This window comes from Oxyura jamaicensis, chromosome 12 (assembly GCF_011077185.1).
Source record: "Oxyura jamaicensis isolate SHBP4307 breed ruddy duck chromosome 12, BPBGC_Ojam_1.0, whole genome shotgun sequence".
NCBI lineage: Eukaryota > Metazoa > Chordata > Aves > Anseriformes > Anatidae > Oxyura > Oxyura jamaicensis.
Genome location: NC_048904.1, coordinates 27,836 through 44,575, shown reverse-complemented (window position 1 = coordinate 44,575; position 16,740 = coordinate 27,836). Strand labels below are relative to the sequence as shown.

General features: G+C 37.9%; 1 protein-coding gene across 2 annotated transcripts in view; it reads left to right on the top strand.

The window, feature by feature from the left end:
- Positions 1-16,740, top strand: part of APPL1 (adaptor protein, phosphotyrosine interacting with PH domain and leucine zipper 1) — a 30,084-nt gene continuing 13,344 nt past the window's right edge. The window contains exons 1-12 of one of the 2 annotated variants that reach the window (XM_035337553.1): positions 1-152; positions 4,268-4,366; positions 6,340-6,399; positions 8,174-8,245; positions 9,071-9,158; positions 10,574-10,615; positions 11,322-11,380; positions 11,857-12,003; positions 13,317-13,399; positions 13,503-13,661; positions 14,979-15,167; positions 15,502-15,544. In XM_035337553.1, the coding sequence (XP_035193444.1) occupies positions 99-152; positions 4,268-4,366; positions 6,340-6,399; positions 8,174-8,245; positions 9,071-9,158; positions 10,574-10,615; positions 11,322-11,380; positions 11,857-12,003; positions 13,317-13,399; positions 13,503-13,661; positions 14,979-15,167; positions 15,502-15,544 (1,095 nt within the window). In that variant the 5' untranslated portion in view covers positions 1-98. Of the gene's footprint in view, positions 156-4,267; positions 4,367-6,339; positions 6,400-8,173; positions 8,246-9,070; positions 9,159-10,573; positions 10,616-11,321; positions 11,381-11,856; positions 12,004-13,316; positions 13,400-13,502; positions 13,662-14,978; positions 15,168-15,501; positions 15,545-16,740 lie in introns of both variants that reach the window. The other variant, XM_035337552.1, reaches the window with a different exon arrangement.

Genomic DNA, 16,740 nt, shown 5'->3' with positions numbered 1-16,740 from the left:
GCGGCGTGGTGACGGCCGGGGGAGGGGCACAGTCTGATCAGGCCGCCTGAGGGCAGCGCGTTTGCAGAGGCGTCGGTCAGCCGCCGCCAGCCGCCGCCATGCCCGGCATCGACAAGCTGCCCATCGAGGAGACGCTGGAGGACAGCCCCCAGGTAGGAGCGGCGGGACGCGGCCCGCTGAAGGCCCACCTGCGGACTCCGGGCCTAGGGCCGCCGTCGTCCCGTCCGGTCCCGTCCCGTCCCGTCCCCCCCAGCCCAGCGCCCTCCTCAGGGCTCCCCTCAGAGCCCCCGGCCCTGAAGTGGACTGTCCGAGGGATATGTTGGGGGGGGGGGGTTTGCCTTCGTAAACGCCGTCTTGCCTTCTCAAAAGGGCTTTTAGTATCTTAGGCTGGCACAAAAAATGCGAAAGTTGTAATAGTGTCATGCAGTATATCGTCAGCTCTTTCGTGCTCCCGTGAAGCAGGAAATGCTTTCTTCAGTTGCACTGGTTTCCCTTACTGGTAGCAACAACAGCAGGTACTTGGTACCATCACTTTTCTTAGGCGTGGATAAATAAAGTTTACAATATATATATATTTATTTTTTATTATTTTTAAATTAGATCCTTGTTTTACTGCATTGTTTATGTTGATGAGCAAGACTTCCTGTACTGTAAAAGCATATGCATTGGTAATTTTGGTCCCTCAACCACAGGAGAAGCTTTCACTTGCTTAATATGGAATGTTAATCCCTAAAATGACAACTATTTTAGCAAATCTGTGTGAAGTGGAGGAACACCCTAGAAATGGTGCCAGAAGAAGGCCATGTAGAAAGTATATCATCACTTTCCAAAGAACAGTGCACCATATAGCTCTAGTAGGATATGTCAGATGAGATCTGTTCTGTAGTATGGTCTCTGGCCCAGAGACTAAACCTGATGTACGCTGGCAAACAGGAAAATAATATGAAAGCATTATAATGATGGAAATTTAGCATAATTGTCTATTGAAGGCCTGTTCTCAGTATATGGAAATCAGAACTATTCATATTTATAGGAAATGTCTAATGTAAAATAAGCTTAGGATGCTTGACAAGTGAGATGTCGAGTTTTTTTCAAGTACTGAGGACTGAAATGTCATTTGGGAAGCTCAGGCTAAAGCTGCATATTGGAACATAATTGTCAATTCTACAATCTTTCATTCAAAGCTGTTTGTAAGGAATACAGATTAGCAAAGCCTAATTAGACAGTCTTTACTTACTAATATACCTAAGTTATTAGATTTGCCTATATCTTCTCCTATTTGAGCTACAAAATTTTCTGTCTTCCAGCCAACCTGATATTTCAGATGAATCCTTGAATCACCCCTTAGAAGAATGTAACTGTGGCTTATAGTTTTCTATTACATCAGTTTGTTTCTTCTATCTTGTAATCAGTGCAATGAAAATGACAACAAACATTGCTTGAAGAAAGATCTAACCTTGCTCTCTTTAAGAGTTGCCATGGCTTTCTGATTTCTGTGTTCATATTGTTTTGTTGTAATATTAAATCAATCTAAATAGTTTTTCAGTGCTGATCTGTGGACTGGGATTTTGCACCTTTAGACTGGTTTGAAATGCTAGCTTCAGTTATATAATCTTCGATTCAAACTTATTCTGCATTTAAGGGCAAGAAAGACTTTCCTAAAATGGCAAAAACATTGATTTCTTCTCATTGCAGGACAAAAAACTAGCCACACCAGTTCTAGTCATAAGCCAAATGACATTTTACATTGTCTTCTGCCAAGCAATGCAGCACAATTTCAATATGAACTTAGTGCATGCATTATACACATACTCAGTGTATGTATATATTTCTTTAGAGAGAATTTCTGCTCTCTTACTTGCATTTCCAAACCATTGCACCACAAAAAGGCCAAGAGACTTCACAGTACAGGCTGTATCTCCTGTCACTTAGAACACACATGTGTGATGACATAAATTAACAATTCACTGACTTCTGACTAGGTGGTTTCTTAGTGCTGTTTATTACAGGTAGCTTCTAGTATACCTGCTCATATATATGGGATGAAAGCATCTTAAAGATGCCAAATTCCTTTTTTTGTTTTTTTTTTTTTTTCTAGTAACATGAGTAAACAATTCCTCCTTGTTTTTTTAAGCAGTATCTGTCAGTGTTTTTAGTTTCAGATTATTTTATTTCCGTCAATGTGGTAACGTTGTCAGTTCAAAGTAAATCAACAAGTGATATTTTCACAATGTTCTGCAGTGCTCTGTATTAAAGAGTAAACAGAATCATGGTACTATGTAATTTTTTCCTTTTGCATTCTTTCATGTCTGTTCCCTTTAATGGAAGAGTCACACTTGTGTCATGAGGATGACACAACATGTTGCCACACCTGCAACCTTTGAGTTCTCGACCTCTTCCTCCTCTACCCACCCCTGACAGTTTTTTTTTTCTAGTTGTTTTATAAACCAAAACCATCGTTAAAGCAATTTACTGTGTTGGCAATGCTGTTAGCTTTTTTTTCCCCTTAGGTATCCTGTGGGTATTATATGGTATGATCATATTTGTGAGACAGCCACTCATCTGGACTTTCATGCTCAAATAACATACTTTATGCGTGTTTAGTATGCATAGCTTGGTTATCATTAAAAGCAGAAATTAAAAGTAGTTGAAAGAGACCTCCTTGCTTCAAGGGAAGATGGAGTGCATTCTAAGTCATTTCAAGACAAGTATTCAAGTTAGAAAGAACTTCTAATCATAAAAGCACCCTATTTCATATGCAGTGTGATTCTGTGCTTTTTGCTAGTATCATCAGAGGTTTTCCTGATGTCCTGTGCCAGTCTTTCATTCTTTCCCCATGTTCTGTATGTGCCATCCCTTCTTCTTTAAAGGAAGCTATTGAGTCTAAGGAAGACTAAGAAAGAGAATTTACAATTTCAAGTGTTGAAAAATTTTAATTTGTGAGGAAAAAATCAGTTATACACTCACAATTCTCTTCATTTTCTGTCAGAATGTTAAATTTTAGTATGAACCTAAAAATGAAGCACAGTCTTCTTGCTAAGACATTACTAGAGTTAAAGGGTTTATTTTGTGTTTTCTGCAAGTGATATTCCTGTTTCTATATACAAGCATCCCAACCAATATTTTAGTGTAGTATTATGTATTTTTTTCTTAAGAAAAGCAAATACAGCCTCTGCAGTTATAGGTGCGTTCTCTGCTCTTCCCCTTTTGGCGTTTTGTCTTGGCAGAAGCAAGCTATTCGATACCCTCCTGGTGAGGAGTAATAGTGCTTCTGAGTGCAAAAAGGATGCAAAAGCACTGAGTAAGCATCTCATTTAAACTTAAGCATGAATTATGCCTGAGCAGCCTGATTGCCTTATCATCTAGTCAGTCATTTCATCACTTGGGAGAGCAGCGCATGCCTTGACCTAATCGAAGGTTTCATATGGTCTCTAGTAACTCCTTCTGGCCAAAATGGGCAGGTATAGGCTGCAGCTGCCTGGAAAAACCTGCTGACCAGTTAGACTTAAAGGTTGGTAGTCAGTGTTTTGAAGTCTAATAGGTGGACAGTGATAAAGAGATTGTGCTGCCTGCACCACTGGGGAAGTGATCAACAGGATGTGCAGTCATCAGCCTTGTGGGTGCCTTCAGCTAAGGCACAGGCTGGCTGACGAGCTGGGGGAACTGGACAAAATGGGCAGATATTTTCATTGTGGAGTGGTGAGGGGGAGGAAACATAAATCTCAAGAAGAAGATGTAGATCCTATGAGCTGTTTTCTTGTTTGGTTGGTTTGCTTTGGTTGTTTTCAGTTTCTCAACCTTTTGGCCATGGAATTGACTGTTATTGCAGAGGTGAACTGTATGTCCAAGCAGCTGTCTTTGTGTAGGATGGATAGCACCAGAAAGCCATGGCTCTCCTCCTTGCAGAAGAAATGTGCGTACCTGGCATGTTGTTTAATTCCAGTCATCTTTACCATTTTCCTAAGGAGTGTACCATAGGGGGTCCAGTGGCTGCCCGCAGTTCCAACGTTTTTATACTTATCCATTCCTGTTGGTCCTTTCTGAAAATGTACTTGTTTTAACCTGGAGGGAGCCTGATGGTATTGGTGAGATGGAGTTTGGATAACTTTTTTTAAATATGGATATGTAACATGTAGCATTCTTGTAAACAATGTTTGGGGCTTTATAAATTTTTCAGTAATGAAACCTGAAACAAAGCTACTTAACTTTGAAATTCAGTTACATTTAAATACTTCTTTGCTAATTTGTCATGTTAATGTTTCTGCAGACCCGTTCTCTGCTGGGAGTATTTGAAGAAGATGCTGCTGCAATTTCCAATTACATCAATCAGTTATTTCAAGCGATGCACAGAGTATATGATGCACAGGTAGTGTTATGGAAATTCCTGAATGCATATACAGTTTCTGAATGACATTTCGTGTCTCTTGCTTTTTTTGAAATGAGTGATATATATTTTTTTAAAAAACTATGTGGAAATGAAATTAAATTATTGTTTTTCTGTATGCTAGGGGATAGTGAGAACTAAATTCTGACTGTCACCTGGAATTTCTTTTGCAATAGAACTTCTTATGACATGTAAAAAGATTTTCACAAAATCACAGAATTGTAGGGGTTGGAAGGGACCTTGAGAGATCATCAAGTCCAACCCCCCTGCCAAAGCAGGTACCTTAGAGCAGGCTGCCAGGTAGGCATCCAGACGGGCCTTGAATATCTCCAGAGAAGGAGACTCCACAACTTCCCTGGGCAGCCAGTTCCAGTGCTCCATCACCCTCACCGTGAAGTAGTTATTTTGCATGTTGGTGCAGAACTTCCTGTACTCCATCCTGTGGCCATTGCCCCTTGTCCTGTCCCCACAAACCACTGAAAAGAGGTTGGCCAAATCCCTCTGTCTCCCACACCTCAGATATTTATAAACATTGACAAGTTGCCCTCTCAGTCTTCTTTTCTCCAGGCTGAACAGACCCAGGTCCCTCAGCCTTTCCTCATAGGAAAGATGCTCCAGGCCCCGTATCATCTTTGTGGCCCTCCGCTGGACTCTTTCCAGGAGATCCCTGTCTTTTTTGTACTGGGGAGCCCAGAACCGGACACAGTACTCCAGGTGAGGCCTGACCAGGGCAGAGTAGAGGGGCAGGATCACCTCCCTTGACCTGCTGGCCACGCTCCTTTTAATGCACGCCAGAATCCCATTAGCCCTCTTGGCCACCAGGGCACACTGCGGCTCATGGTCAATCTGTCGTCCACCAGGACCCCCAGGTCCTTCTCCGCAGAGCTCCTCTCCAGCAGGTCGTCCCCCAGCCTGTACTGATACTTCCAGTTGTTCCTTCCCAGGTGCAGGACTCTACACTTGCTCTTATTAAACTGCATCTGGTTTCTTCCTGCCCATCTCTCCAGCCAGTCCAGGTCTCACTGAATGGCAGCACGGCCTTCTGGCGTGTCAGCCACCCCTCCCAGTTTTTTCCCATTTTCTCATCTTCTACTTATTTTACTGTATTTCCCAGGTTTTTCTAAAATGCTTTCCATTGTGGTCTTAAAACAGTGCATAATAGTGTGTACCAAGCAGGATGTTCTTTTTTACCCACAACATATTCATGCTTTTTCACTCATCATCTATTAGTAACTGTGCTTTTAAACCAATGGCAGAATTTATTTTGTGTATTTTTCTGAACAATTACGTTTATGGTTTATTTTTAATTGGTGTATACTTGGACTGTTTAACTTTTTTACTAATTTCTTAGTCTTGCTTTTCCTACTTTTATTTTCCTGTTGTTTTTACTTTCATGACTAGTGTGTTTATTGTAGGCTTCCTGCTATGTAATTTTATTTTACTGCCTTTCTATTTGCTTTTAATTTCTGTACTTTCTGTTTATCTGCATTCTGAAAGATGAAGCTCTTCCATACCATGAATCTGCTAATTAGGTCCTCTGCGTGTGTACAAGACAAAGCTGTTTGTAGCCAGGTAGTACCGAGGTTCATTCTAATCTTTTCTTTCCTTCAAAGATAACAAGTTCTTTATTTACAGTAACTAGGACAGCTAATTTGAAACAAAGGCAAATATATACTGCATAGCACGAAAAATACAGATGTCACTGTGCATAGTGCAAGCTGGGAAACTGGTATTTGTTAATACTGATTACTTGTAACTCTCAGTAATGTTAAAGAAATGGAAGGGCAGGATTCTTAGGTGTTCCGAAAATCTGCGATCAGGATTCCTTCTTTCAAGTTCAGTGTCTGTAGTAGTATCCTTATCAAATATGTGATTTAAATATATGTATATATATATTAATTTAAATCAATAAGTAACAAGCTTTTTTTTCTTTCTTTCTTTCTTTTCTGAATTAGAATGAATTAAGTGCAGCAACTCATCTGACTTCAAAGCTTCTGAAGGAATACGAGAAACAGGTATAGTTTCTCATAATCAGTGTTGTCTTTGCATGGTCAGGACTATGTTTTCGTATTTTTTTTTTTTTTTTTCCCAGAGCACTATACAGAATGTATTTAGGTTTGATCCAGATGAAATGAAATGTTACAGTTAGGTTGATGCTTTTGGCAAAGATTTGATCCACTATGTTCATACTAGTTCTTCTAACAAAAATACAGCTGCCTTCCATTCTATGTAGAAAAATGGTGTGCATAAATAGTCTGTTGGAGAGAAACTAGTCTTATTGTTACTGTTTTACAGAATTAAGTAAGTTCCTCTTACCATGATGAATATTACTAAGTTATAGAAGATTTTACTTTTGGATCAATGTTTGGGCAGTTGCTCAGAGTAGTATATTAGAATAGAATAGATGTCCTGGTTTCAGTTAGGACAGTTATTTTTCCTCCTAGTAGCTGGTAGGGTGCTATGTTTTGGATTAGGATGAGAAGAGTGCTGATAACATGCTGATGTTTTAATTGCTGGAGAGCAATGCTTACACTATGCCAAGGACTTTTCAGCTCCTCGCTCTGTCCTGCCAGCGGGCAGGCTGGGGGTGCAGCAAAAGCTGGGAGGGGACAAACCCAGAACAGCTGACCCAAACTGGCCAAAGGGGTATTCCATACCATCTGACGTCATGCTAAACAATATATAGGGGTGGCTAACCGGGGTGGGGGGGCCGGCTGCTCGGGGTTGGGCTGGGCATCGGTCAGCGGGTGGTGAGCAATTGCATTGTGCATCACTTGTTTGTACATCTTATTCTTATTATCATTATTATTTTCTATCTTAATAAACTGCCTTTATCTCAACCCACAGGCTTCACTTTCCCGTTTCTCTCCCCCATCCCAGAGAGGGAGGGGGGAGGGTGAGCGAACGGCTGTGTGGTGTTTAGCTGCCAGCCGGGTTAAACCACAGCAAATAGAATAGTTCAGTTGGAAGGGATCTATAAAGATCATCAAGTTTAACTGCTTTATCATTTATCACTTATCATGCTGACCAAATGTTAAAGTGTGTTAATGAGGGCATTATCCAAACGCCTCTTGAACACTGACAGGCTTGGGGCGTCCACCTCTTTAGGCATCCACCTCTTTAGGAACCCTGATCCAGTGTCTGACCACCCTCATGCTAAAATATTTTTCCTAATATCCAGTCTGAACCTTCCCTGTGACGCAGCTTTGTGCTGTTCCCCTGTCATGGGTTCCCAAGGAGCAGAGATCAGCACCTCCCTCTCTGCTTCCCCTCCTCAGGAAGCTGCAGAGAGCACAGAGGCCGCCTTGGAGCCTTGTTTTCTCCAGACTACGCAACCCAAGTGTCCTCAGACTCTCCTTGCAGGACAGGCCTTCCAGTCCTTTTACCAGCACCTTGGTGCTGATAAAAAGCATTGATAACAATGTTGGACAGGACCAGCCCTAGAACTGAGCCTGGGGAACACTCCTAGTGACAATAAATCACCCGTATGACATAAGTCATAGGCATCAGGTTTGCATTGTTTCCTGAATGTTAGAGGTAATTTGGAATTCCAAATTGGAATTCCAAAAAAAGAGAACTATTTTTAATTAACTTCTCAAGTATGCCCTAATCACAAGACAGTTTAAAAAAAAAAAAAAAGCTTCACAAAATAGTCCTGCAAAGTATTTCAACCGTATAATATTTTAAAATAATGAAATACCTAGTACAATAGACATAATTATTACGGTTATGTGAATGGCAGAAAACACTGCAACCAGAGTGCCTTTTTTTTTTTTTTTTTTTTTGTAGCATTTTCCACTAGGCGGAGATGATGAAGTTATGACTTCCACTTTACAGCAATTTTCAAAAGTGATTGATGAGGCAAGTACTTGTATTTATGTAATTTACTATGCTAATGTTTGTTACGTATGCACTTTGACTTGCTTAATCACTCTAGTCTCCTTTAAGATAGGAGGTACAGAACTGCCCTTCACTTGTCAATAAGATAATGCTTAATTTTTATATTGCAGCATAGTTTGCTGAATTGATTAATTATCTTCAGGTTATGTAACTTTAAACACAAGGATACATTGTTGAGAACTAATGTAGCTTAACTTACTGTAGATGTAGCCAAAAAACATTACAAAATGACCATTAGAAACTGCATTTCATGAGGGTATTTGCTTTCCCTCCTTTCAGATGCCTAACTGACAGAGGACCCACTTGCTGTCTGTATTAGGGACAGAGACTAAGTGACTGACTCTTTTGAAAGACAACTTAGCATCATTAAGGTCTGAATCAGGATTTTTCTCATGATCCCTCTCTTCAGTTTAAACACTGCATTTTGGAAGGAAGGAAGTATTTGTCCTTCCTCTGTAACCTGAGAAAGACAGGCTGTGATGTAGTTGGAGGAGAACTGTAGAAATAAATTGACTAGTCTTCAGAAGGTATGAGGCTATCTTCTGACATGATCCAGTAATTTGGAATATAGTCAGGGCAGGTAGGGACAAATACTAAATGCTGAAGGTCTTCTATAAAAAGCTGGTGATGAGATCAGGAACATAGAAAACAATTGCTGGGAAAATGAATTTGCAAAATTACATTCAAGTTGTACTTGTCATCCCTGAGTGAAATCTATCTTGTTTTCTTATTTTTCTTTAGTCTTAGCAATATTTTCCTAAAATTTCCTGCTTTCGTCTTTTACAGCTCAGCTCTTGCCATGCAGTACTTTCAACTCAACTTGCAGATGCAATGATGTTTCCTATTACTCAGTTTAAAGAAAGAGATCTAAAAGGTATTGTTGTCAAACAGACAATGCTTTTATCAATGGCAGCAATAACGAAATTACAGCATGCCATCTCTGTAGCTCTTATTTCACTTAATAGAACTGAAAAATAAGTTGCATATCCTCAGAAGAACGCATCTCCCTTTCTTTTTTGTTGTAAATTGTTTCTACTCATCACAGTATTACAGCAGTTAAACACTACTACTGTTACCACAAAAATACTAGTTATCTTATAGAAGCATTTATCTATTCAAGATAAATTTTGCAGTTGCTGTAAACATGAGGAAAGAATAATTTTCAGATATGTTCAGGAAATACTTGCGTATATAGCAATACCATGACATCAACATGATGTCTGGACTGAATTCCAAAAGCAAAATGCCAAAGTTATGATGTGTATTATTAAGGTTTAGTAAGGTAGTTCTTCAGCCCTGCTGGTAACAAAGGTGTCCTCTTATGTGCAAGCATAAGATGCTTTCAACTGCTTATTTTTGCAACAGATGTATCTTAATCTGCTTGATCTAAAATAATAGACCTGAGTATGATAGATTTTACTCAAGGTGCTAAATTGTATATACTTGAGTGGCAAAGAGGTTTCAAATATAAACTGAAGTTAAAAACAAAATAACTTAAAACCCTAGTGATGAACTTCTCAAGGTTATTATTACTGCTCAGAGCTTGGGAAGGCCTGTTAGTATCTTCTGAAGAAACATCCCTGAGGCAAGTGCAAATGAAATTTTCCCACTGGCATTTTTTTTTAAATACCAGCTAACATAGTGTTTAATGATATAATACTACTTTACATACTTCATAGACACTTTCTGTAAAGCTTTTCCATGTTTTTTTTTCCTTTGTCTTTGGTTTACCATGAAGCTGAATATAGCTCTTTCCTTGCTTATGTTTTGATGTGACACAAAAACATTATCACAATCAGAGCAAGTAGTACTAAGTATTGTACTGATTTCTTTTTCCTGACTAAGTGAGACAAAAAACATCTGGGGTATCACTTATTTTTGGTAGGAGGAATCACGCATGTGGGAGGAATCACAGTATGTTTGGGCCTTTCCTTTTCCTCCTCTTTGTTTTGTGCTTCCACTTATCCAGTGAAGACCAGAGCTCTAACCAGAACTGCAGGTGATGCATTTGGACTAATGATCTTTGACAAAGTTTTTGGAAAAGAAGTTTCTCCTTACCTTGTTAGAATATAGTGTCATTTTTGGCAAGTCAGATTCCTGCATAAGCAATACTCGAGCCCTAAGTAGGAGCAGGCTTCCCTGGCCACATAATGCCTGTGCTGTTAGCTCAGTATGGTGCAAGCTATCAGCTACAGCTACTCAGTAATGTAACATTGCCTGAGAAGTCTTTATGTATATAAATGTTATGTTTATAATAACTTAACTGAACTGTGATATTTTGTTTTGTAGAGATATTAACTCTAAAAGAAGTTTTCCAAATTGCAAGCAACGGTAAGTGTAAAATACTCAATGTTACAGGTATAAAAATAGGACAGTGTTATCGCAGATAACTTATTCAGAAAATTAGTGAAGATATTTGTATAGGCACCCAGGCGTCCTTGGATTTCTTGTAAATCTCAGCTCTATATACCAAAGTGTTAAGGCAAATAGACATTATTTCTTACAATATTTTATATATATATTGTTATTAAATAGATTATGCAAAAAAATCATTTTAAAGAGTAAGGTGTTAGCTCACTTTTTAAAGTCAGGATTTAAAATAGATTAATTTTAACATATCTTACCTCCCTAAAATGAGTTTAATAGTTTTCTTCCTTGTTTTTTATTTTTACTCTACTATATACTTCTCTTAATCCGAGTAGCTTCAGAAGCTTTAGAAGCAAAAAAGTTTATCTAAAGATTTTCATGGAGAGTTGACTATTCTGTGTCAGGTTCTGTCTTTGAAGAATATTGGATGCTTAGGGAAATTTGTAACAATTCGGGCATATTTACATCTGGTTAGAATTTTTCTTTAACCAAAGTATTTGTGGCCATGTAGTAAATATGAAGAGGCAAGAGCAATTCTTAAAGGTTTTAATATGGCAGAACTTTACATTTGGCTTGTATTACAAGACAAAGTGATATAAAAGGTTTTATGCTCTATTTCATAAGTGATTAGATTATCAAAATGACCATAAATTCTCTCTTCATTGCTTAGACCATGATGCTGCTATTACTCGATACAGTCGGTTGTCAAAAAGAAGGGAAAATGAAAAGGTTTGTAAAGCAAAATAATTTATATAAGTATTTTTTTAGACATGAGAAATAATTTGACTAATATATGTACTTATGATGGAAGATAATGTACAGCAGATTGCACCTGAAGTTTGATAGTTGACATTCTATCACTCCAGACAGTTTGTTTCAGAACACAAGAACAGCTTTCCTGAATGCACCCCTGTCTTGTAACACTGAAAAAGATAGAAGATTAAAGTTGTGATACTATATATGTTATTTTGTAAAGAAAGAACTACTCTTTCTGGGGAGAAAAGAATACTGTGTTTGTTTTTCATGCATCTGTAAATTAGAGAAGGGGAGTTTTAGTACAAAAGATGCAAATGATGATGATAGAGGGTAGAATGGTACTGTGGTGTTTTTTGTGTGCTTGTTATAAAGCTGTTGACAAGGCATGTGATGAATGCCAAAGCTTAAACATTCTTTTTTTCTCCCCTCTCCCATCTGTATCTCTTTAGGTCAAGGCTGAAGTTACAGAAGATGTATATACTTCCAGGAAAAAACAGCATCAGACTATGATGCATTATTTCTGTGCATTAAATACTCTTCAGTACAAAAAGAAAATTGCTGTGCTAGAACCCTTGCTAGGATACATGCAAGCTCAGGTAATTTCAGATTCTGTAAGCTGTAAGTCTTAAAGAAGATGTAAAAGTACTTAATAGGGGTTGATCTACTAAAATTCACTGCAAGACCTCTTTTGCAATCCAGGGAAGCAAACCCCATCCTCATCCCTCTAGCTTGTCATGTCTGTTGCCATGAATATCATTATTAGCCCTATTCTTTTTCTGCTCAATATATGAGTTTTTTTGAATCTCGTCATGACATGCTCTCACTCCTGTTGGAGAATCTTCTGGGGAATCTTGGTGCCAAATATAAAGACCTAGTTCTAATCTAAAACCTAGGTGGCTAAATTAAATGTACTGCCTAAATCTTAGTTGCTGGTACTATTTTGTTTTTCTCTCAGGATCACCAACAGGAATAGCTGGCTAAAACTTTGATGCATGTAGGTCTCTGTGGAAGTGTACCTTCTTAGAAAGTAGCATGGAGCCAGTTAAGCTCTCTTTCCTGTGGCAGCTATTCTGAAATAAGATAATCACCAAAACCACATCACTACCATTTCTAATCAAGGGTGTGAAAGAACTGGAATGCTTAAAGTCATTCTGGCTTGGTTTTGTTTAATACAAGTGAACTCATGACAGATTTATTTCAGGATGAGTGAAATAGAGAATTAGCTCTGTAGTAAGTTCTTTGGAGAGACTTCAGCTGTATTTTCAGAAGTATATTGTCAGTATCTTTTGTAAAAGAGGAGGAAAAAAAGCAAACTTTCCAGCATCTGTCACTGCCAGATTGTAGGAATTAACTCCTACAAAGTGTCTGATAGCTTTCGAAGTCCAAGAACTCTTGTCTTTCTTGCAAATTTTGGAGCTTGCACATAAGAACTAAGTTCTAAGTGTTTTATGTAATAAAGTCGACAGTGCAACCTGTTGCTCAGGTGCTGGTTTTGTTTAATCTGAGAATGGGAGTGGCAGGGCCATCTCCAATGGTTCCCTGTTCCAAGATTTCATACGGCTAAATCCAATTTAGATGTGGCAGTTCCAATATGGACCAATATGGAATAAATTGTTAGAGGGTGGCACCCTGGCAAGTTTCTACATTCACATATTTCTGTATTTCATTCAGGTGGCTTTGTGTGCATCCTCTCAACAAAATTTGATTGCTCTGCAGTGCCAACATCAACCTTCAGTTGCAGACAAAAACATGTATTCTGCTCCTTTTGTTGATACTTAGGTGGGAATGCGGGACAAAACCAGATTTCTCTGAGAAGACTTAACCTTCTATGGTTTCATTTGTTAACAATTTATTTAGTTTTACTCATGACTAAATTCTCCTTTTTCCTCTTTTTTTTTTTTTTTTTAAGATAAGTTTTTTTAAAATGGGTTCAGAAAATCTTACTGAGCAGTTGGAAGAATTTTTGACAAATATTGGCACAAGCGTACAAAAGTAAGTTGGTTTTGTTAAATTTTGAACTGTTATCAATACAATTACTGTTCTGTTTCCACTTATTAATATATTATCTTTGTTAGTAACATATTACTTACTTCAGTGTTCGCAGGGAAATGGAGTGTGAAATAGAAAACATGCAACAAACTATAGAAGACTTGGAAGTAGCTAGTGATCCACTGTATTTGCCTGATCCTGATACTACAAAATTTCCCGTTCATAGAAATCTAACACGGAAAGCTGGCTATCTTAACACAAGAAAGTAAGACTAGTTTCTTAAAACTTAGAAAATACTTAATTTTGGGATAGGAGACCTAGAAATGTATGATTATTTTGTTTTGAAATTAGTTATGTTTATCTTTAGGTACTCAGTTTAGTAAGTCACATTGGAGCTATCCTTTCTTTGGAATCTTTTACTTATTTTGTATTAATTTCTATGTTACACTGACAGTGTCATTCAGGGGCAAAGCACACAATTTTAGTCTTATTTTGCCTGAACTTTCACATCAAAAAGAAAAGTTAAAATTCACGAGAATGTAATTTTACTGGGTTGTAATGGGAAGACAACAAGATTGCAGCTGTCAGTATTGTTGTATAAGTATCCAGTAAAGCTTTAGGATTCAAGTTACTAATAAAATACAAGCTTGAGATATAGAGGGCAAAACACTCTGTTAGCCTAAATATGCTTTGAGCATCCTTCACAGTTTCATGAGGTGAAATTTCATGTTGTCCACTGGAAGGAGTTGTTCAATAACTTTAATTACTGAATTTAAGCAGCTGAATTTTAGAGTTGTTAAAAATAGGTTGTAACACTAAGATTGTTTCCATAATTTATATAGTAAACTTCAAACAAGCAGATTTTTTTCAAAAGTCATGTTAATTTTGCAACAACAGATAGAGTAAAATACTCACTGAATGAGGCATGGATTTCTGCAGCAGAACAATTCCAGCAATTAATATTGAAGAAAGGACTATCTGACCAAAAAGGAAGGCTAAACCACAAGCATTAGTGACTTCTTGTTTTGGGTTCCTATTCTTGCTTCTGGAAGAAAAATAATAATAATAAAAAAAAAAGCATGCTCTAAGCAAAATTTTGGGAATCTTACTGAATGATACAAAATACTTGGAAAATTTAGATATCTTACATTACATGTCTTTTCTAGTACTTAATACGAAGTTCTCCAAGACTTAGTCTTTTTAACAATGTAAGGCAGTGTAGAGTTCAGAGGTCTTAGAAATTATGTTGATAATGCATATCAGTTGAATATGAATATTTCATTAAGCAACACTGTAAAAACTGATAATGAAAACTAAAGAATTTATGACTTTTTATTCTGAGCTAAGTTTCATATAATCTAAGGAAGCAAATATTTATGTACACTTTGCCCAGCAGTGGATACAGAATAAAAAAGGAACTGATGGAAAGAGAATAATTTAGCTGTAAAGTTAACATAAAACATGAGGAATATTTTCTCTTAAGTGCCCAGATGGCTTGCTCATGAAATTTTTATTTTATTTTCTAATTTATACAGCTCAGCTGAACTAACCTACTGAGTAAGGATTTCTTTTTGTGTTTTAGTAAGACAGGGCTGGTATCTTCCATTTGGGAGAGACAGTTTTACTTCACTCAAGGTGGAAATTTGATGAGCCAAGCAAGAGGTGATGTAGCTGGAGGACTAGTCATGGATATAGACAATTGCTCAGTAATGGCTGTGGACTGCGAAGACAGACGTTACTGTTTTCAGATAACATCTTTTGATGGTAAAAAGTAAGTATTCTTACATTACTGTTATCTATCTGCTATATAATAGTGTACTCACAATTGCTATAGCTGTGTGAATGTGGTAGAAAATACATAAAAAGGTTTGACTACATTATGTGAGTGCTTATTACATGGGCACAGAATTTTGTTCGTTTTCACTTGAATTGAAAGCATAAGACTTTTTACCCATTAAATGTTGACTGCGCTCAGCATGTACGCAGAATCTTCAGACTTTATTAATTTGTTGTGCAATGTATGAACATGAAAATGGGGTTTCCTGTCTAAAAAGGAATTGAGGCATTTTAAATAGACAAAACTTTTTTTCATCCTCCTCTTTCAGGTCTTCAATCTTACAGGCAGAGAGTAAAAAAGATTATGAAGAGGTAAGCTTACTGGAGCTTCGCATGGAGTCCAGTGATTTTCTGTGACACAGAAGGGAATACATTAGTAAGAATTATTGGAGTGCACGTTTTGTATGTTTTAGGCAATAAACAGTGAACTTGCTGTCCATAATAATAATAAGTTTCAGGAAGTCTGACAGAATACTACTGTGTTTAAATACTGGAAGAAAAAAAAAATCTTGTTCTGATTGTTGCCAATTTGTTTTCAGTATTGTGGAATAATAATAATTTTTAAAAGCCCACAGCAAAACAGATATTAGTAATGGAAGCTTGGCAAATGGTGCCTCTTCCCTTTTGTGCTTTCCTAAGCTTCTTTCATTGTACCTACTTGTCAGGAATGGAAAATAAAGGAGATCTTAGATTAGGACATAGGTAATGAATGATACAGGCAGCTGAAAAGTGAGGAAAAAATGTTGTGTGGCCCCGCAGTGCATGATCAGGGAAACAGACTTAATGAACAATAGATGAATCAAGAAATGGGGCATGATTTGCTTTTGGGCTGCTTTCAAGACTGCGTGTGAATACAGAATAAGGAAATACAGAAAATACGGTACTTTCAGCCTTGATTCACATTCCTCTGAGATCGTTAATGGTACATTGATGAAGCCTTTGATGCTATTTCTAGGGTTCTTAACTGGGCTATGTCAGGTTGGCCCTGGTCTGTTTGTTCTCTTGAAGTTGTATAGCTTAACTCTGAAGCATTTACCCTCAGAAGGCCCAGCAGAAGAAGGGAGCTTGTAGTCAGCCTCGGTAGTTCAGAACTGTGATTTCCTGAGCTGCAGGTGCTGTGCTTTTAGATAGCTCAAGAGACAAGCCTAAAAACAAGCTGCTCTGGTTCAGAGGAACAGCACTGGTAGCATGCATATATATAATTCAGTTAGTTGAAAATTTGGAGTTATAATCCAAAAATTGAAAAGCAAGGAGCAGTAGCAAAGGGTTTTTCAGAGTACAGTGAGAAAAGAGGTTTTATCTTACAGGTGCAAGAGATGGGCAAATCCCACAGAAGGCAGATGGAATTTTTATAATGTTTGGAGGAAACAATGTAATGTGCAGTCAGTAAATAATGGAGTTCAGAGAGAACAGGCACGCACACAGACAGACAGACAGACACAGACAGACAGACAGACACAGAGACAGACAGACACAGAGACAGACAGACAGACACAGAGACAGACAGA